The sequence below is a fragment of the Cnephaeus nilssonii genome (genome assembly GCF_951640355.1).
Source record: "Cnephaeus nilssonii genome assembly, chromosome: 6".
In the NCBI taxonomy this organism is placed as follows: domain Eukaryota; kingdom Metazoa; phylum Chordata; class Mammalia; order Chiroptera; family Vespertilionidae; genus Cnephaeus; species Cnephaeus nilssonii.
Genome location: NC_137077.1, coordinates 16,315,876 through 16,338,473, shown reverse-complemented (window position 1 = coordinate 16,338,473; position 22,598 = coordinate 16,315,876). Strand labels below are relative to the sequence as shown.

General features: G+C 47.0%; 1 protein-coding gene across 9 annotated transcripts in view; it reads right to left on the bottom strand.

Annotated features, from left to right (window-relative positions):
• Positions 1 to 22,598, bottom strand: part of ANKS1B (ankyrin repeat and sterile alpha motif domain containing 1B) — a gene marked incomplete at its 5' end in the record, with an annotated part of 797,243 nt that overhangs the window by 11,327 nt on the left and 763,318 nt on the right. For all 9 annotated transcript variants that reach the window (XM_079773890.1, XM_079773888.1, XM_079773891.1 and 6 more), the window contains 3 exons: positions 5,694 to 5,831; positions 14,403 to 14,489; positions 15,407 to 15,418. In XM_079773890.1, coding sequence (XP_079630016.1) covers positions 5,694 to 5,831; positions 14,403 to 14,489; positions 15,407 to 15,418 — 237 coding nt within the window. The remainder of the gene's footprint in view (positions 1 to 5,693; positions 5,832 to 14,402; positions 14,490 to 15,406; positions 15,419 to 22,598) is intronic.

Here is a 22,598-nt window from a genome sequence, read left to right as displayed (position 1 = left end):
GCTTATGGGCGTCAGCGCTGTCTCTCCGTGAGGGAGCAGCGTCCCACCGAGACCCAGCTTTCATTCTCTTGTCTGTCTTCTCTCAGCCTTTCAGCCGCCCCCACTCAGGGTCACTGAACCTGGCTGAGCTGGCGCGGCACATAAGGCGCCCTGGGGCTGAGTATGCCATGGCCGTGCCAGCCCGCCACAGTGTCCTTAATCAGTAAAGAAAAAAAATTAAAAAAGAAAAAAAAGAAAAGAAAAACCGCAGCAGAGACCGTGGGAAATCTGTCCCCCAGGACACGCTCTGACCACCAGATAAGTAATTTGTATTAACTGGGGCACCACTAGGATTGGTCTGTGTTGGGAACTCCTGGTTTGAAAATCTTTTTGGCTCAAGGGTTCAACGGCATATTTGCAAGAACATTCACTATAGTGTTTAACGTTTTTTCATTAATAGGGGTCTGATTAAGTACTCTGCATAAAGCCTCGGAGTGGAACACGGGGCAACCCTTTAAAATGAAAACTGAGTCATTTAAAAAAACTGGAGAAAAGACTGTAAGTAAAAATATATGTATACCTACAAAACTGGGTGGCATCTGTCCTTGTGCGTGGAAAACAGATACGATGTATCCAAGTGTTACCTGTGGTCACCACTGCGTGTTGGGACTGTGGGTGAATTTCCTTCTTTGTATGTTTTGAACTTTATTCAAATGAAGATGAGTAATGTTATAATCATAAGGATAAGCCTTTCCATTTTGGTAATTAAAAGCGTGAGAAAAATCTAGCTCAAAAGCATCTTACTTGTTCTTTACCGGTCACCTGGGGGTTCAGTCCCCCTCGTTCTTTGGCAGGGAGGGCTGGGTACTGTTTGCAGGTGTTACCCTGGCTCACCTCCACGCACCAGTGGGCTGGCCATTTGTTTGGCCGACCGCGTGCTGCAGACTGAAGGTTACAGAGTTTGGGAGTTGCAAGTGGGAGAAAAACGAGCATCATGGTTAAAATATGAAAGACTGCGAACATTCTCTTTATAGAGAAGTGAGAATTAGCAAGGGTCTAGCAACAATCACGGCTTTAATGCTTGCTACGAACAAATTTTAAAAAACAACCTTGCTTGTTTTAAAACGATTGAATGATGCCGAAACCGGTTTGGCTCAGTGGATAGAGCGTCGGTCTGCGGACTGAGGGGTCCCGGGTTCAATTCCGGTCAAGGGCACGTACACTGGTTGCGGGCACGTCCCCGGTGGGGGGTGTGCAGGAGGCAGCTGGTCGATGTATCTCTCTCATCGATGTTTCTGGCTCTCTATCCCCCTCCCTTTCTCTCTGTGAAACATCGATAAAATATATTTAAAAAAAAAATAAAAAAATAAAACGATTGAATGAGGTCCTTCCCAGTTTTTAAAAATAGACCCAATACTCCCACAGAGAATGCATCAAAGTCTCCCTGATCTATCTACCTCGATTCTATGACTTAGAAATTGGACTAACCGAGTGAGTAATATACATATATAACATATACATATATGTCCCTTACCTATCGTGGCCTTCGAAGGATGATCACTGCAGCCTTGGGATCTGGTGCCACTGAAATACTCAGCCCCCCACCCCCCTGTAATCCTAGCAAGCAGGGAACACCCCTTCCCTAGTTTGAGATGAGAGCGGTGGAGAGCATTGCTGAATCCATGTTTTGAACCCCACAACGTCTAGTCTCATAACACATCCTTTGTTTCTACCCAATCCTACTGCTCCCTCTTCCCCTAAAATTTCCCCTGCCGGGAAGGTGGGGTCTGGGAAGCCTTTTGTTCTATGAGGTCTGTTGCGGGCCCAGCAGGTTAGACATGTGACCAGAAATCAGCTGCCACAAGACTGCGGGTCTAGAAGGCAAAGCAGGCCTGGCGTGTGCCTGTGGGGAGGCACTGGCTTTCTGTCTTGGGAACCCCAATTCCATCGTCGCTCTAATCTTTTCACCCACCTGCCGTCTAAAGCTGAAAACACCACAAGCTGAATGGAGCGCAGATTCTAAGAAAGGGGAACAGGCTTAGAGATCACTAGGTAGAACACTTCCTGAGGCGTGTGCTGCAGGCCACCCCCCTGCAGGTGCTCTCCCCAAGAGGCTGCCTAACGCACTCGGGGAGCGGCACACTGCACCCTCCTGGAGTCTGAGCACACGGCGCCCGGCCATGCCCCAGAGCGAGTGAAGTATGTTCAGCTCACATGCTGGCTTCTGTCGGGGGCTTGGGCCTCCCTTCCAGGGCCACAGGATCTCTGTGGGAAAATGCTCTGAATTTCAAATCTAACTCTCCACGAACTGGAAGCATCCTGGAGGCCACCAAGTTTTCTTGACGGTAGCAGACACTCAAAAACATCGTGTGACCCATAAAACGTCTACAAGGTCCAAGTGGCAATAACTTTGCAATAAAAAATGTATATGTATTCATACATGTCAGCTAAAAGATTAAATGTATACGCAAGGTATTTCCTTTCCTCTCCTGCTTCCCTCTCTCTCCATCCCTGCCTCTTTCTTTTCTTTTTCTTTTCCTTTCCTTTTCTTTCTTTCCTTCTTTCTCCTCCTCCCCCCTCTCTTTCTCTACCTCCTCCCCCCCTTTCTCTCTTCATCCCTCCCTCCCTACTTTGCCATTTGGGCATCCCAGGGGACTGACTTGAATCAAAAGAATTTTAAGGCTTCAAGACTGGACTGAATATGGAGCTGCCCTACATAAAGATACAAAATCCATGCTCAAAGAGGCTTATTTTAGCGCCAGCAAAGCTTGTTGCATCTCAGAATCGCTCAAAGGCCCAGGTCAAGGCTGGTGGCCTTCGTTACTATTTTTGAAGTCAGACAAACTGTTCACCTAGAGAGGACTGAAACGGTGGCTTTGTGGTGGGAGGTGAAAATCGTTTGGAGCTGATACCGGAATCCTAAGCTAGTGAATGTCTACATGAAGTCAAACATCTGGATGAAGACTCGGAAGACGAAGCCATTCTCCACATGATTTCCAAATGGATCGGGGATAGCACGTTGGTCTCAACTACTTTTCCCCCATGTTTCATCCCAGTATCCTTGAGTCGTGTACATATATGGCTAAAAACCTCAAGGGGGCAGATGGTCCATGGGTGTCATTTTTAGTCCGAATGTAGAATAATGTTTGGATACTCTTATGAAGGCAAATTAAATATTTTTAATTTAGAAAGAAATGCTACAATACTCAAGGAAAGGCTGGACTTCACCCTAAAAGTACCGGAATATTCATGCTGACATTCAATGAAAACAAATGGAGGCAATACGCCAATATGAGGCCTGCAGAGTCGATGTTTGCTATGACTTCTATTTTATTTATGTATTGCTTCGTACTCTTTCACTTCTTTTACATGGGCAATGGGAAAACTTTGGACCATAAATACACTTCCGGCAACTCTATCTTATGTCTCTGAGCAGAAAAAGGGGCCAGGCTGTCTGTCAATGGTAATGTCAGCAGGCGAGGAGAGCGGACAGGTGGAGATGGAGCTCATGTCCACACCTATTATTTATGAGGCACTCCACATATGTTCCTTCAGTTCTATCCCGATGAAAACCTGTGAGGTGTAAATCCTTGGACCCGTTTTATATACAAAGGATATCAACTCAGGAAAGTCCCACAGCTTGTCTAAGACCAGGGAGCGGGGAGCTGCATGGGGTGTGAACTCTGACCTGCCTGTTCCTCCCACGACAGCAGTCCAACTGCCACAGGGAAAGGGGTTTCATGCAAACCAAAATGTAGGTGGGTAGAATGGAATTTTGCTGCTTAAAGAGACAACCGCATTTCACAAGAATATGCTTATGTCACCAGAAACCTACACCTGAAATGACTTTAATCAACCCGGTTGATCCCATGCAAAGAAATACAACCAGAGATATTAGGAGCCGCCTTTGAGGGCTTTGCTTTGCGGCCCTTCCTGTTACCACATGTAACTTCGATATTAGTCTCCCCAGGCCTCCTAAAATAGAAGGAACTGTCTGATGGCACATGAACATTCTTTCCTGTTTTCAAGCCTCAAAAACTGAAAGGAATGATCCACGCTCTGGGCCTGAGTCTGACATACCTTAGAATGGTGTAAGTTTTGCATTGTGGTGGTCTGTGGTCCATGCATGTTTGTCAGAACTCAAACAGACTGTTTCAAGAAGTCTTATCCAAGACATTGAACTCCCAAGAATATGCTACACTGCAGTATCGATGTAATTCTTTCGTATGGGGTAAGAAACCATTTAAAAATATATTCTTATTGACTTCAGAGAGGAAGGGAGAGGGAGAGAGAGATAGAAACATCAATGATGAGAGAGAATCACTGATCGGCTTCCTCCTGCACACTCCCTACTGAGGATTGAGCCCGCAACCTGGGCACATGCCCTTGACCGGAATTGCACCTGGGACCCTTCAGTCTGCAGGCTGACGCTCTATCCACTGAGCCAAACGGGTTAGGGCTGATATAATTCTTTATGTATATTTCAAACACAATGAACAGAGAAGAGCTGTCAAATTAAAGTGACATTTTAGAATTCTGATTACAAATGATTTCTTGGTTACAGCCATATCTGTCTTATCTGCTTCAAATGCAGAGTGCCATTCAATTTGTACCATCTTGAAGATGTGTGTGTGTATTATGGGAACACTTTGTTTTCTAGAATTGCTTTCATTTTCCACGTTTGTAATATATGGGCTAGTTTTTAGACCTAATGACAAATAGGACTCTAAGAGGTATAACACCACGAGGACATCATTGTAAGACTAACTTCCGACTAAGCCAATGGGCCAAACGTTGGTGTTCCCAATTATTTTTGTAGGCGTTATATCAAAGTGCTGTCTGTCTGTCTCTCTTTTAAAATATATTTTTATTGATTTCAGAGAGGAAAGGAGAGGGGGAGAGAGATAGAAACATCAATGATGAGAGAGAATCATTGATTGGCTGCCTCCTGCATGCTCCCCACTGGGGATCGTGCCCACAACCCAGGCATGTGCCCTTGACCAGAATTGAACATGGGACCCTTTAGTCCGCAGGTTGATGCTCTATCCACTGAGCCAAACCAGCTAGGGCAAGGTGCTGTCTCTTGACTCCGTGCAGGCTAAGGTGTAGGGGTGGGCTGAGGGAAAGGCCACACTGCACTATTTGGGCCTTGGATGCCTTGTTTGAGGTAGGGTCTTGGGGGTGACACTATGTACAACTTTGAGTGGTACTGGGGTTATCATCAACTTACAGGTGAGGAAATGGTACCCAGAGCCTGCAAGTGCTTTACACAAGGCATATGGTATAAATTTGACTGCTATTCAAAATAGAAAACCACAAATACTGTATGAGGCACTGACATTTATTTTTCGTCCAAACAAACCCAGACTATTATGTCCTACTATTTAGAAACAGCCACCAGAGAAACCGACAGGCCCAGTGAAGGAACAAGGAGGCTGGAAGACATTTCCTATATTTTGATACGAGAGAAAGAAAGGGGTTCGCCAAATCTGAAAAGCGAAGTTAGTAGTTGAGCAATGACATTTTCGATACTAGGCAGAAGTGGAGTGATATAGAAAAAACTCAGGAAAACTGAGTCTGCACAAGACCTTATACTAGGTATACCTTCGTTTTTGGTAAACATGCCAAGTAGCTTAATGGCAAGTTGGGCTTTCAATACATTCCAGGAACATTTGGGAAAACATTTAAACTGTCCCTAGGGGGCGGCTACTCACCACATCGAAGGCAGTAAACACGTGACAGTAGTGGTGATTGGACTTCAAATCCTTTGTGATGTAAGCAAACGTGGAGAGGTCTTCTGGGTCCTGGGCGGCACAGGAGATGTTACGAATTTCATGCTCGGCAATTATGTTCTGGAAGAAATGACATGAATGACCATTGCTTTCCTTTGCAAACCAGCATATTTTATTTTATTATTATTTTTTTAAATCCTCACTCGAGGATATTTTTTCCATTGAATTTTAGAGAGTGGAAAGGAGAGGGAGAGACAGAGAGAAACACCGATGGGAGAGAGACACATCGATTGGTTGTTTCCCACATGCCCTCGACCAGCGCTGGGAGCCTGCAACTGAGGAAGGTGCCCTTGACCGGAATCGAACTCGGGACCCTTCAGTCCGCAGGCCGATGCTCTGTCCACTGAGCCAAACCAGCCAGGGCACAAACCAGCATATTTTAGCACCAAGGCAAATGAACAGAGAAGCAGCTGCTTTCTCCCTTTCTAGAATGTTCTAGACCAGAAACATTCAAAATGATCCAACACACTCTCCATGGGTAGGTGTATGCCAGGTCTGGAAGGCATGTCTTCGTTTAATTAAAAACAACCTAAAATAGTCACATCCTGGAGCGCGGTGCTCACCAGTTGCCGCGCACAGAAGCAGTCGGCGTGGCAGCCACTTCTTTATAAAGAGTAACTGCTAATCACTTCCCTGTCTCCATTCCCCACGGGCACCTGTGGATCGGCAGGGCAGCCTCCTCCTGCCACGGTCTGCACACTGGGAGGAACTCTGCCCCAAGGAGGAGGATCCGCACCATCATCCCACCCACTGTCTGCTCCCTGCCCCTCCTGCCCCAGAGCCAAGGTCGGTGCAGAAGAAGGCAGCAGGCAGGCAGAAGCATCGAAGTGCTGTCTGTCTGTCTCTTTTAAAATATATTTTTATTGATTTCAGAGAGGAAGGGAGAGGGAGAAAGAGATAGAAACATCAATGATGAGAGAGCATCATTGATTGGCTGCTTCCTGCATGCCCCCTACTGGGGATCGAGCCTGCAACCTGGGCATGTGCCCTTGACCAGAATCGAACATGGGACCCTTTAGTCCGCAGGTTGACGCTCTATCCACTGAGCCAAACCAGCTAGGGAAAGGTGCTGTCTCTTGACTCCGTGCAGGCTAAGGTGTAGGGGTGGGCTGAGGGAAAGGCCACACTGCACTATTTGGGCCTTGGATGCCTTGTTTGAGGTGGGGTCTTGGGGGTAACACTGTGTACAACTTTGAGTGGTACTGGGGTTATCATCAACTTACAGGTGAGGAAATGGTACCCAGAACCTGCAAGTGCTTTACGCAAGGCATAAATATGGTAGAGCTGGGATTGCAATGTGGGGTTGCCTGACTGTAGAGTTCAGGCTCTTTCAAATAATTTTTTAAAAATATATTTTTATTGATTTCAGAGGGGAAGGGAAAGAGAGATAGAAACATCAATAAAAAAAAAAAAGAAACATCAATGATGAGAGAGAATCTTTGATCAGCTGCCTCTTGCATGCCCCACACTGGGGATCAAGCCCGCAACCTGGGCATGTGTCCTGATTGGGAATTGAACTGTGACCTCCTGGTTCATAGGTCGGCATTCAACCACTGAGCCACACTGGCCGGGCTCTTTCAAATAATTTTGATGCCCCTCATCCCTACCCAGCTCTCACTGGTTTAACATAATTTCATTTTTCTCTCTGTAGCATTTCTTTATGCCATCCCTCTGCCAGCACCCTCACCCCAACCTGCCTCTGAGGATCACTGGTGGGAGGTGAGTGAGGAACGGTGTAAGAACCATTATCCTGAAGCACAAGATGACTAAGGAGCATCGTTGGCTGCAGATCTCTGCTAGAAACTTCTTTTGACACATAGATGTATTTAAAAAGCAAAAAATTTTCACATAATCATGCAATCATTTTTTATCTTATAGTATCTCATTTATGTTTTCTGCAGTTGTCATAGATCTAAAACCCTCAATACTTTAGTTAGCCTAATTGGGTTTTAATTGCACAGTCTTAAATAACCTGTCGGCAATATAATGTTCCATGTATACCCATCAATGTCTACAAAGACGTACAAAATGTCCTTCCCTGCCAGCAGCCCCAGCGAGGACTTCATGTCCCTCACTCTCCTGAGCTGTGTGGCTGGGAAGCAATTACAGAATTAACACATAAAAGAAAATTAAATTAAGACATCCTTCACCGGGGCCATGTCTGTTGACATTACATGCAGCGCTCTGTCAACTATAACTCAAATTGAAACTGGAATCCCATAAACAAGTAACATTCTATTGCAAGATACATGGTTTCGAAACAGAAGGTCATGAGCCTCTTCTGGCATTCAGATAGCATTTCTTTGAGTAGAAATATAAATTAGGAATAAGTGAGTCTTAAAATGAATTTAAAAATAACAAGATCTACAAAGTCTTTACAGGTACGGTAGAGGCAGGTGCTAAGAGCCTCTACCATCATTTTAATTGCGGGGGGGGGGGGGGGGGGCTGTCAGTACCTCGGGAAGTCTGTCTGGGTGGATCTGGTCTCACCTGTCCAGGATTCACTATTACCAGAAACAGAACTTTGGCTCCAACTGTTAACTAAATTGGCATTTTGTGTTCTGTTCTTTTTTTTGTGTGTGTGTTAATCCTCACCCAAGGACATTTTTCCCATTGATTTTTAGAGAGAGTGGAAGGGAGGGGGAGAGACACAGAGAGAGAAACACTGATGTGAGACACACATCGATTGTTGCCTCCCCCTTGCACCCCAACCCAGCCAGTGATTGGGTTGGGGATTGAGCCTGCAACTGAGGTACATGCCCTTGATCAGAATCGAACCTGCAACCCTTCAGTCTGAGCCAAACCGGCTAGGGCCATTTCGTGTTCTTGAGATCATTTACCAGCATAAAGTGGATCAACTTCTTGGGAAAGCATTACAGTGAAAAGTGCCCCATGGTTTTTATTGCACTAAATTTCCTGAATCTTGCCAAATGATAAGATGTCATACTTGATGATTTTCAATGGTGTATGATAGCATTGTGGCCCTGGGCCTGTGTAGGGAGGTTGTTTTTTTTTTAATTTTTAAATTGATTTCAGAGAGGAAGGGAGAGGGAGAGAGAGAGATAGAAACATCAATGATGAGAGGGAATCATTGATAGGCTGCCTCCTGCATGTTCCCTACTGGGGATTGAGCCTACAACCCAGGCTTGTGCCCTTGACCGGAATTGAACCCTGACCTCCTGGTTCATAGGTCGACACTCAACCACTAAGCCATGCCAGCTGGGCTAGGGAGGTTTTTTTTTTTTTTTTTTTTTTTTTTTTAGCAAAACTTGATATATCCACAGTGCCAAAATGTGGTGAGGACCTGGGATCTCACTACTGAAAAACTGACATCATCATGAGGGACAGGTAACACACCTCAGTTTAAAATGAACTCCTACATTGCTCAGCCCCCACACTTATGCATGTTCTAAGGAGCCTAGAGGTTTAAAAAGGCTCAAGAGAAGGACAGAGAGGGGCTCACTCTGCCCTGTCTTTGGGATAGAAAGTTGGGCAACAACTACCTCCTTCAACAAGGAGAGACTGTGTGGCCATCTGTTGCCTTTCATCGTGTTGAAGAACAGCTGAAGAGGTGCCTCGCCGGCAGGTGTAGAGCAGAAGTTTTGGTCCAGACAATTAATAGAGAGGTTCAGAGAAGGATGTGTGATAACGAAGTGATGGAGCCTACATTGGTCTCTACCTGCTTTCCTCGCTCTGGGCTCCAACAGGTAGGGCCCCCCAAGTAGACCTAGCAGCCCCAGCCCAGGGCTAACTTGAGACACCTGCAGAGTAGGTGATGCTAATGAGAACAGCACACATGCTCCATGGGCTCTTAATCGGACTTCAAAAAACAACAGGCACTTGTTTAGGCAAATATTCTATTTTGTGCCTAAAAAAAATAGGCTACGCCCTGTTTGAACTTGGCATTCAAAACAAGCAAACAAACAAAACCCAAACCCTGGCGCGGGCCGTTCCTAATTTAGCCAGGTGCGAAGATTGAGGAGGGGGCCGGGCAGGAGGCCAGATACAGCCCACCCTCATCCAAGCTCTGGACATGGGGATGTGTCACCTCTGGGAGACCCTGCTGCCTAAACGGTCACAGTCCTCTGGGCCGAATGCTACGCCAGAGCTGCCTCTGAGCTACGGAGCTACATGATGTGCTTCATCTACAACATTTTGGTACTAAATCAATTCCAAGTTCCATTTTTAAATTAAAAAAAAAAATATATATATATATATTTGTTGATTTCAGAGAGGAAGGGGGGGGAGAGAGAGAGAGAGAGAGAGATCAATGATGAGAGAATCACTGATGGGCTGCCTCCTGCGCGCCCCACTGGGGAGCAAGCATGAAACCCGGGCATGTGCCCTTGACTGGAATCAAACCCAGGATCCTTCAGTCCACAGGCCAATGCTCTATCCACTGAGCCAAACTGGCTAAGGCCAAGTTCCATTTAAAAAAAAATTATTGATTTTTGTTTTACAGAGAGGAAGGGAGAGGGATAGAGAGTTAGAAACATCAAAGAGAGAGAAACATCGATCAGCTGCCTCCCGCACACCCCCTAATGGGAATGTGCCCACAATCAGGGTACATGCCCTTGACCGGAATCGAACTTGGGACCTTTCAGTCCGCAGGCCGACGCTCTGTCCACTGAGCCAAACAAGTCAGGGCGAAGTTCCATTTTTAACTTAAGATCATTTTCCACTCTTCCTTCAAATAGCAGGATTCATGATTTGTTTCCTAAGTTATCAGGCAATAAATTGGAGTTTACAACTAGGTAGCTAACCCTTCCTCTTGAACTCAGCCAAAGCCACTTACTTACTAGAGTAAAAGGGAAAGAATGCTTTTCGGGAGGGTTTAGCTTTCTCATATCTAATGGGGGCCCAGAGGAATGGAAGAGTAATTAACACAATCATCTGTTATACTTCAAACTAGTTGGTGGAAGGCAGCTGTGGAGTAACAGAAAAAGTGTTAGGCTAGGGCAGTGGTCGGCAAACCGTGGCTCACGAGCCACATGCGGCTCTCTGGCCCCTTGAGTGTTTTAACGCCACTTCTTCAAAATAGACTCGCCCAGGCCGAAAACCGACTTCTGCACATGGGCCACGAAGTTTCAATCGCGCTGTACGTGCACACCCGCACGTGGTATTTTGTGGTAGAGCCACACTCAAGGGGCCAAAGAGCCGCATGTGGCTCGTGACCCGCGGTTTGCCGACCACTTGGCTAGGAGGTGGGAAAGTCAAGTTTTAGTCCTTCTCCAAGACCAATTGGCTGTGTGACTGCGGGGCAGTCCCTTAACCACTCTACTTGTCCAGGTCAGGTTGAACCAACCCCTCGATTGTACCAGGGCAGGGTTAAAGAGATGTAGTGGTTAGAAGAGGGCTGTTTATGAAGAAAGCGCAATGAAAACATCTACACTAATAAAAGAGAAAGATGCAAATTGACTGTACCTCCACGATGCCTACCAGCCAATCAGGAGTGAGTGCAAATTAACCCAAAATGGCGGGTTAATTTGCATACACAGGCACGGAGCGAAGACTGAAGGCTCTGCCCGAGCAAAGACTGAAGACTGAAGATTGAAGACTGAAGGCTCCGCTGTGGCCGGAGCCAAGCCTGAAGGCTGAAGACCTGGCTCCACTGTGGCCCGGGTCCTGGGTGCCGGAGGAAAACTGGTGCCAGCAGCCAGGGGAAGGAAGGCCTACTGCACGAATCTTCGTGCAACGGGGCCTCTAGTCAAATATAAATGTTAAGGTGTGACTGGGTTGAGCCTAATTACAGGCCTAGTGGTCACTAGTAACTAAAGGTGCCAAGTCTTCCAATATGTCTACATGTCCCACGTTCTTCTCTTCAAATCAAAGTGCTCACCAAGATAACACTTACCAGGGGAGAAATCTCTGGTACAGACCAACAGCAGGACTCTGGAGTTTATGTACCTGCTCCTTTCCGGCTGTGGGCATTAAAGGTCAGTCTTTGCTACAGAACAGAGTGTCATACAAAGATGCCTCTGCAAACACTGCTAGCATCTAGGTGTCTGAGCACAGTTCCTTCCATGCCACAACCTGAGGGGTCAGGGTCCTTCAATTGTGGGTCCTCCATGACTTCTGAAACCAGTCCTGCAACCCTGGTTGGTGGTAGTGTTGCTCAGCCTTCTATAGTCAAACCCCACCGGTGTGGCGTTGCACCATTGCTTTTTTCTACTCTTCCAAATACTGCCTGTCTACTTTAGTCCTCACACAGCAACTCCTAGACTACTGTCCTGAGTCCCTTGCTCTCTCCCAATCTGCTGTCAGATTGGGGCAGATCAGCTACATTGCAGGACACTGGGATGGGGACCCTGGATAGCCAGTTGAGGTCAATGTCCCCACATTACTGAAGAATCCAGGCACAGCCCTGGCCTGTGTAGCTCAGTTGGTTGGGTGTCAGCCCCTAGCAGCAAAAGGTTCGATTCCTGGTCAGGGCATATGCCTGGGTTGTGGGCTCGATCCCCAGTAGGGGGCATGTAAGAGGCAGCCTATCAATATTCTGCTATCACATTGATGTTTCTTTTTCTCTCTCCCTGTCCCTTCCTCTCTCTCTGTAAAAATGAATAAAGAAAAAAAATATATAAAAAATCCAGGCACATAGTCATATAGTCATAAAGAGGCTGGCTCCACCTATCACCGACATATACACCTTGCCTTTGCTCTAGATTTGAAAATATGCAGAGGACCACTATGAGGACTTAAAAGATATGCTGGCCTTCTTTATTTAGTGTCTTTATTCACCCCAAATTACCTTTTGCATATATTTTGGTGCTTATACTTTTTTTTTTAACAGTAGTATATAGTACTTTCTTTTTTTGGTACATATAGTACTTCCAAAGAGTAGTCATCTGTGAGCAGAGATCTATCTAATTATTGGCGGTTGAAGCTTGCTAAGGTTGTTCATCTAAGTGAGTGTCAAACTCACACACTGAAAATATATTGCTATTCATGGTTTTCAAATGCAAATGGGGCGGAGACAGTTGCTCCAGGTTAGAAAAAACTCCATGTGCCAAAGCCGTTCTTGAAATGTAGACACAGTGGTGGCAATGATATCTTCAGTGAGTTTGGGAACTTTTAAAATCAACTGACTATCATTTAAGGATAACGCAAGTTTATGCTCCAATAAAAATGTTTCCCAGAAATAAAAAAGCAAATCAATTGGGATTTTTCTGATTAAGTCTCCACAATTGACCAACAGTAACTGTCACCAACCCATTGCAGAGTTGAAACTAACGTTGCACATATTGACTTTGATATTGTCAGCCAGCATGATCGTGCCGGGTTATAAGCTTTCTGCTTGGTTTTCAGAACTGTTTCTAAACCTGGGAGGTTGTTTCCTTAAGTAGATTTGGGGGGCTTGGGCATATCTGACTGCTGGTGTGGCAATCTCCTTCATTACAGAAAAAAATCAAGAAAACTGCGAATTGGTTGATTCAGATGCTTAGGTTTAGTGTAGACACCCAAGGGTCACTGCCCATGGGACTTCCCATGGTATCTGAATCTGGCTGCCCTGCCCTGCCCTTACGTTCACCTGTTCCATGACTTTCAGCTCCCAGCGGGGAGGTCTGGGTGGGGAAGTCCAGAAAACAAATGGTATTCACCAGTGGTGATCACCTCATTCCCCTCCTTCTATACTTCGTCAGTTGGAAGGTGTAGAAATGAAGCACATGGACATTGGGGGTCTTGTGAGAAGGAGCCAGTCAGCTTTGCATTTAGGGAGAATGACCGTGTCATACCCAAGCTTTCTGGCACTGTCATCTTCACCAAGAAACGAACTGAGAACACCTTTTAAGTAAAATGCAACCCAGTTGTCCACACTCAGAACTAAGGCCCTCAACTCTTCCCACTGGGCGTACAAAGTCCCAGCAGAGCCCAGCACAGTTTGGCTTTCTTTTCTGATTGTGTCTCTTAAGAAAATAACACAGCCCAGCCGGCGTGGCTCAATTGTTGGGCGTCGAACTATGAACCAGGAGGTCATGGTTCAATTCCCAGATTTCCAATTAAGTCTCCACAGTGTGGGGCCTGTAGGAGGCAGCCGATCAATGATTCTCTCACCATTGATGTTTCTCTCCCTCTCCCTTCCTCACTGAAATAAAAAATAACAGTATTAAATAAAGAAAACAATACAGCTGTGTAATTCTCTTTTCTATCTCAGTAGCTGAGAATTAAATGCACTTATAAAATATCAACGTCAGAAAATGTGTTCCTTGGTGAGGTTTTCATTACATGTATAAATGAGAGGGCATATACCTCTAGAGAAATGGAAAGTCAAATGTCTAACAGGATGACATTGCTTTATTTTCATTTTATATACATTTTTTTTTCTATTCTAATGTTCTCTGGATCCAAAGGGACAAGCCAGATAGTAAGTGGCCACGATCTATTAGAGAAAGCTCCATAGACACGTGAAAGCAGAGTATGTATAGGAATCCTAGGTCAAATCCCCAGAATGACATGTGCCCTTCTGTTATACATGTGTGAGTGTGTCTGCAGTTGTGGTTAGGGAGCATGAAGTTCAGGGAGTGGGGAGTGACTAACATGGGGCATGTTGGTCACGATGGGAAGCGAAGGATGTTAGATCACATACTCAGGACTGTATCTGCTATCTAAGCCACGGAGAGGTGCAGTACCCACCTTATTTGTGGCATCAATAAATTTGACTCCTTTATATGAGACTGAAAGAATAATAGTAGGGACCTTCTTCATTTGCTCGGTGGACTTCTGAAATTAAAATTAGAAAGCTGTTAGAGCAGTTTGCGTTGCATGGCAACTGAAGCACATAATTTTTTCTCTTGAAAAAGATAAAAACGAGCTCTACACACACACACACACACACACACACACACACACACACACACACTCGCACGCATGCACCAAACGCACTCTCATTTAAATGTTATGTCTCCCTTCTCCTGGGCTCAGCTATGGTTTGGGCTTATACAGAGTCTGTCTTGCACTGAGGCTCTGGAAGGAGCTTGCTCTGCTGCATCACGTGGATGAAGGGACACTCACTCCCGCCCCCCCCAAAGGAGAAACGCATGGCACTGCCTCCCACGGTGATCACAAGCAACGATTCTTCCGACTCGAATTAGACCATGTCAAGTTTAACTCCAAGGGTGAGGTTAGCATTAATAAAATATACACCACCTCTCCTTTTTTCCTAGTCACTCTCTTTCTTCAGCGCACAAGGTCTGTCTAAATACGTAAAAAAGGGATTTAAAATACATCGCTATGCATTTTTGTTGACCCTGGCCAGATCTGCGACAGCTGATAGTATATTTATGGCAGAATCACCGAGGCCACACAGGAGGTAATGCCGCCTGGGACAACTAAGCCGTCTGGGTGCAGCCTGTGCTCCGAGCCGCAGCAACACCGGCCGGTCCAGGCAACCCACTTTGCCATTTAGCGCTGCTCCGTTCTCTTAGGCCAAGTTCTCACGGTAGATGCTCACACTGGCTTAGCGCACTGAGAGTGTGCAGCTTACAGCTTCATGCATCTGCAAGAAGTTTCTGCGCAATTTAGTATGTGCCTCTTCCGTTTGGTTGTACCACTCATCACAGGTCACCGGCAGTCTGTTTACTTCTTCCCTGCTATGGATACTCCCCTAACAATCACATCCCACATCCAGAAGGACCTACCTGACAGTTAGCCTGATGCGTTTTCCAGACGAGACAGGTGGGAACATAACAGGAAAGAAAACAGATAAAAAGGTGAGTGGAAACCATTTCAGTAACCCGCCAACCGCACACATTCATTAAAAAGCAAACAGAAGGGGCTTGATGGCTCTCTGTGGATGCAGCGAAACCGCTATTTTAGAAACGCTGCAGGCTTTACAGACCCGTCTCTCCGTGTCTTCTGTTTGCTCATCATTCTGTTTACTGCACTGCACAGTCTTATGACTGACATGCAGGAACCTTCCGCCGTGAGCGGTCCACTACCAGCCGTCTTGTGTATATTAAGGGAGTTGGGAGACAATAGGAACTTTTTTGATTTCTTCATTTACATGTACTTTCCAATTTTCTGTTTTTTGAATTTGACATGGGACCAGAATGAAAGGAAGCTTTTAGTTGGATAGTGTGAATGATAGCCATTGAACTCAATAATGATAATTATACTGCCTCTCTCATTTCAGCCACCCAAAAGGTGATTTTGTCCTGGTTATTTTGACACATCTTTTTGATAGTTACTATACCCATTTCAAAGATAAAGATAATGGATTGCTAAGAGGATTGCTACTTAGTATTTATTAGGTGTTCCATACAGTATAAAAAAGCAGCTCTTTTGAAGGGCTTTTTTTGTTGTTGTTAATCCTCAACTGAGAAATTTCTTTCCATTGATTTTTAGAGTTTTTAGAGAGAGTGGAAGGGAGGGAAGAAGAAGGAAGACAAGGAGAAGGGAGGGAGGGAGGGAGGGAGGAAGGGAGGGAGGGAGGGAGGGAGGGAGGGAGGGAGAGAGAGAGAGAGAGAGAGAGAGAGAGAGAGAGAGAGAGAGAGAGAAACATCTGTGTGAGAGAGACACATGGATTGGATGCCTCCCTCACATACTCCGACTGGGGCTGGGGACCAAACCTGCAACCCAGGTACATGTCCTTGACCAGGAATGGAACCCGAGACCCTCCAGTGCTTTAACTACTGAGCAACACAGGCCAGGGCTTGAAGGGCTTTTTAACTAGTTTTAAAATTACCCAGACTCACCAATTGTCTTTTGTGATTGCCAAGAAAAGATACTATGAAATTGGGATGTAAGGTTAGATATTTTTACCTTTTTAATGCTTTATCCAACCAACTCTTAAGCATGTGCAAGATAAATCACAGGCCAGGCTAGGAGAAATGATGTGCAGTGTGCTGATTTTAAGGCAAAGCGGTGGGCTGAACTCTGGAAAGAGAGAGGGCTATGGCAGGCACGGGGAGGGGCTTGGTGGGCTGAATGTGCAGTTTGTAAAGAATTCTTTGCAAAGAGTAACAATGGTTTGCAACGAAACACCTCGCCCATCTCTTGCCAAGAATATAGTCTCCTGAACAGATCTATTGGTAACATGAAACAATATTTAACTAACATAAGGTTAAAATATCAACATTTATTTAGTAATTAAGAACCCCCCTCCCAAATTAAAAATCAAAACAAGAAAAACCCATTTATCATTAATTTTAGCAGTTGAGTGGTTATATTAGGCAGCTCACTGGGCTCTGGAAAAACTCAGAATCTATTTCAGGGGACGTGAAACAGACCTCAAATTGTGTGCTAGCTGCAGTCGGCTGAAAAGGGCTGTCTGAAGGGCTGTGTTGAGAAGGATTCTGAGCCTGTGTCTGGGCTCGTGGGAAAGAGGGCTGGGGATGATGTTGCCCTGGGAGAGGGAGAGGGAGAGGGAGGGGCAGAGCAGCACATTCCTGGCTAGTGAACAGCTACAATACAAGTATCGACTAATGTGACAGAGATATGAACAGAGTGTCTCCAGAGTACTGAGCAGGGAGAGCCTCATTTTGCATGAGAGAGTGGGGCAATTCATTCATTCATTCATCCATCCATCCAACAAACACTAATTGCCTGCCAGCTGGCTCTTAAAAGACAAATAGGAGCTGGGCTGGCGTGGCTCAGGGGTTGAGCATAAATCTATGAATCAGCAGGTCAAGGTTCAATTCTAGGTCAGGGCGCGTGTCTGGGATTGTGGGCTCCATCTCCAGTAGGGGGAGTGCAGGAGGCATCCAATCAACGATCCTCCCTCATCGTTGATGTTTCTACCTCTCTCCCCCTTTCTCTTCCTCTCTAAAATCAATTACATATGACAAATAGGAATTTCCAAGTGGCAAAAGAGGACAAAAGAGGCTTTTTAGCGGCAGAATCAACATACACATACACACATGCCTGGAACTAAGGAAGAATGTGGTGGGTGTGGGCAACTGGTGGGAGATGAGGCTGGTACAGTAGGTTTGGAAGACTGTGACTTGCTGTGCTAAGCTAGGATCCACTGGCAGCTTTTAAGGAGGGAGTGAGACAGTCCAATCTGTGCTGCAGAGAGATGGCTCTGATGGTTGGATGGACAGGAGCAAGGAGAGGCTGGGTGCAGGGAGGCCGGAAGCTCTGGTACAAATCCAGGGAGAGAGCCTAAGCACCCGGGGTGAGGTAGAGGCGCTGGAGAGTGCACCAGGGAGCCACGGTTCCGATGAGGAGGCATCAAGAGGATCTGCTAACTGATCTGCCCGGAGATGAGTGAGAGGATGTCACGGGTAAAGAGGCCATTCGCTGAGGTAAGGAACACTGAGGGGGAGCACGCTTTTGCACACCATCCTTTTGAATGCGCTTAGTTTGATCATCAGTAGGAAATCAGAAACAAGAACCAGATCTGGAACCCTGGCCCATGTGGCTCAGTTGGTTGAGTGTCGTCCCATGCACCGAAAGGTTGCCGGTCCGATTCCCAGTCAGGGCATGTATCTTACTAAGGTTGCAGGTTTGATCCTTTGTTGGGGTGTGTGTGAAAGGCAACTGCTCTCTCTCTTTCTCTTTCTCTCTCTCTCTCTTCCTCTCTCTGTAAAGTCAATAGAAACACCCCCACCCCCCTGCCGAGTGCACAAATGTCGTGCACCGGGCCTCTAGTATATATATATATAAAGAATTAGATCTGGAAATCCACCCCCACAGAGGATATGGCTGAAGAGATGGTAGCAGAGGGAGTGAGCAAAAGGAGGTCTAAGAACCACCCCTGAGGAAAGAGAATATTTACCAGCTGCAGCAGGAAGAGGAGTCCAGGAAAGAACCTGAAACAGAGCTAGAAGCAGCCTGAGAGCTGGAAGTCCAGAAGAAGATTCCTCCGGAGGTGGGAACAGTGCCTGATGCCCTGAGGACTGAAGAGGCCGAGAAATCTGTGCCTGGCTTAAGTGGCTGGCACGCGGAGGAGCTGCTACTTCTATAGAGTCTCCTGGGTGAAATCTCTGGCGTTAGCAGCTAGAAAATTTGTTGCTGAGTTTATTAAGAGCCGCTTCAGAACGGTGGCAGCAGACAAAGAAAAGAACACAGTGAATGTCCGTGAAAAGGAGTGGAGAGATGGGGCAGTCAGTGGGTCAGGACACACGCTCAGGCTGAAATGAAGGCGTCAGTGGGGATTTCTGTCCTGATACAAAGATTCCACGTAGTCTGCTCAGCCGCGCTGAACAAAGAAGAAAAGATATAGGATGGCCATTTCTTTTTCTTTCGAGGGTGCCAAGAATCCCTGTCTCCTCACTGGTGCGGGCTGGGGGGCCGATGATGCAGGCTGTGACAGGCCTGTGTGAAGGACAGACAGTGCTGGGGGTGGCCACGCATTCTAGTCACTGCTCACGTTACAGCATGCACGGCCAGGCAACACTGGTTTCTAGGGCCTATCTATCTGCAGCTTTGCTGGGGAGATCACACTCCCATCTGTGTATGTTAAGAATCCAAGCCTTATTTATTTGTGTGTTTTTGTTGTTGTTGTTTGTTTGCTTTTGGTTAATCCTCACCCAATGGATATTTTTCCATTGATTTTTAGAAAGAGTGGAAGAAGGAAAGACAGACAGAAACATCAATGTGAGAGAAACACATCGATTGGTTGCCTCCTGCACGAGCCCTGACCAGGGCCCAGGCCAGGGAGAAGCCTGCAACCAAGGTATATACCCTTGACTGGAATCGAACCCGGGACCCTTCGGTCCATAGGCCAATACTCTATCCACTGAGCCAAACTGGCTAGGGTCAAGCCTTATTTATTTGTGTAAAGTGAATTGAACCGGTGACCTCTTGGTGAATGGGATGACACTCAACCCACTGATCCATACCGGCCAGGCAAAATTGCCATACTTAAGGGTCCAAAATGGCTAACTATGAGCCATTTCCTAGGGTTCCATGTACCAGCTGCTCAAATCTGTGACAGTTAAATGAATGAGCAAATGAGTTCATGTATGGTAATGAGCATGACGCTGGCGTTTCCACAGCGCCAGCTCCTCCACACACAGAGCTCAGCAAACGCTTAGAGAACCTCAGTGCCCGGAGCCAGGCATGGAGGCCTTGAAGGAACTTGGAGAACCACAGATGTGATTAAAGATACACCAGGAGATTCCTATGGGGTGGCAAACGCTCCACAGATCTTGTGATTTTCCAGCCTCCGGGAGAGAAGCCTTCATTTCTGCAACAGAAACCCAGCTCCGATGGCGAGCGCTGAGATGAGGAAAGACTTCCTGAGAGGGCAGCTGGGAAGCTTCTCCCTCAGGATGATTTAGAGCAGTGATCGCCAACCTTTCGGACCTCAAGGACCACCAGTGGTCCACGGACCACTGGTTGGCAACCGCTGTCTTAGACATAGTTTGGACATTTACCTGTCACTCATGACTCGGGGTAAGTCTCCTTTGGCTGGGAAACCGGGCTACATGACCTCTCAAGGGCTTTTCTGGCCATAGGAACTCTGATACACAGGCTGGGCGAACGCAGAGCCTGTGGGAGACCATGTGACACGAACAGACCGTGGGCAAGCAGCCATGTGAACTGCTCCTCCGGCCTTAGACACGGCTGCTGTCCCCCAGGGGAACTCACACCCGGGACAAATCTGGCACAGCGCAGAGCCATGCCCTCTGTCTCCTTTCCTGCAGCTGGTTTGCAGACACCATGGCAGAGGGATCCTCCCTGGGCAGCCTGTCTATACCAGCAGCCTCACTGGGTGCCCAGTGGACCAAGGCCATGGAGCTCAATCTCTCCAGTGCCTTTGAATCCCGTGGAGGGCTCGGTAAATAACAGACTATGGACTGAAGAGTTGTCTCATCAAAATTCATGTGGAATTCTAACACCCAATGTGATAGTCTTGGGAGGTGGGGCCTTGGGGAGGTGATGAGACATGCGGGTGGGCCCTCATGATTCACTGTGCTTATGAAAGAGACCCCACGGAGCTCCCCTGCTGCTCCTGCCATTTGAGGATGCAGTGAAAAGACGGCTCTCTACGAAGCAGGAAGAGAGCTCTCACCAGACATTGATCTGCCAGCTCCCTGACCCCGTGTATGGTATTTTTGTTACAGCAGCCCGAACGAACAAAGACGGTAAGTCTGAGGTAAGGCCTAAGAGTCTGCATTTCCTCCCTCCCTCCCTCCTTCCCTCCCTCCCTCCCTCCCTCCCTCCCTCTCTCTTTCCTTCCTTCCTTCCTTCCTTCCTTCCTTCCTTCCTTCCTTCCTTCCTTCCTTCCTTCCTTCCTTCCTTCCTTCCTTCCTTCCTTCCTTCCCATCGTCTATCTATTTATCTATCCTATATAATAAAAGGCTAATATATAAATTGTCCCCTTGGGAGTTCGGCTGACCAAGAGTTCGACCACTCGCTATGATGTGTGCTGACCACCAGGGGGTGGCGCAGAAGGAAGGGAGGCCCCAGCCAGCAACTGGCAGCCGGGGAAGGAAGGCTCTGATCGGCCCTGATTGCCTGCCAAGCCTAGAGACCCTACCTGTGCATGAATTTCATGCACCAGGCCTCTAGTCTATTTATAAAAATACTAGAGGCCCAGTGCACGAAATTCGTGCACTTGGGGGGAGGCCCTCAGCCTGGTCTGCACCTTCTCGCAGTCTGGGACCCCTCGGGGGATGTCTGCCTGCTGACTTAGGCCTGATTCCCCCAGGGATCAGGCCTAAGCCGGCAGTCGGACATCCCTCTCTCAGTCCGGGACCCCTCACTCCTTACCGCCCGCCTGCAGCGGAGGCGGGAGAGGCTCCTGCCACCACCATTGCACTCACCAGCTGTGAGCCGGGCTTCTGGCTAAGCGGCGCTCCCCCTGTGGGAGTGCACTGACCACCAGGGGGCAGCTCCTGCAATGAGCATCTGCCCCCTGGTAGTCAGTGCGCATCATAGTGACTGGTCATTCCGCCGTTCGGTTGATTTGCATATTAGCTTTTTATTATATAGGATGGTGGGTTTTTTTGTTGATACTCACCCGAGAATATTTTTCCATTGAATTTTAGAGAGAGTAGAAGAGAGGGGGAGAGACACAAACATTGATGTGAGAGAGACACATCGATTGGTTGCCTCCTACATGTGCCCTGACCGGGGCCGTGTTCGCCCAGCCTTTGTATCAGGGTTCCTATGGCCTGCAACCAAGGTATGTGCCCTTGACCAGAATAAAACCTGAGACCCGTCAGTCCACAGGCTGACACTCTACCCACTGAGGCAAACTAGTTAGGGCTAAAAATAAGTTTTTATTGATTTCAGAGAGGGAGAGAGAGATGAAAACATCGATCGGCTGTGCCCTGCAAGGCCCCTACTGGGGATCAAGCCATCGACCCGGGCATGTGCCCTGACCAGGAATCCAACCCTGACCGGGAATGGAACCAGCAACCTCCTGGTGCATGGGACAACTCTCAACCAACTGAGCCACACCAGCCGAGCAGATTCTATATTTCTAACGCATTTCCAGATGCTGTTAGTCTGGGGACCACACTTTGAGAACTTCTGGCCTAAAAATGCAGTTGATGAGTTTGATGGGAAGTCACTGTCAGAACCGCTCTGTGCTGCTGTGCAGGTAAACTGCGTCCTACATTAAGTCAGAGAGAAGTTAATTTACCAAAACACACTATTCTCCACTTGACAAATGATTTCCAAAAACCCTTAGTTAGCACTCAACTGCAGCTCTTGGTCTTCAGAGCAATTAAGAGTTATTGAATTCTTCCAAAATCTCTCAGGGGCTGTGAAAATATAAAATGTTCTTCATAAAGACAGACTGTAGAGTTATGTCTAGAATAGATGTCGGTCAGACAGAACCCATAAGCCCAGGGGTCATGCTGAAGGCATACAGTTTTCTCATGAAAGTTCCCCCACTCTCCCTCACTAGGAGCACATTGAGATAATAAGTGATTG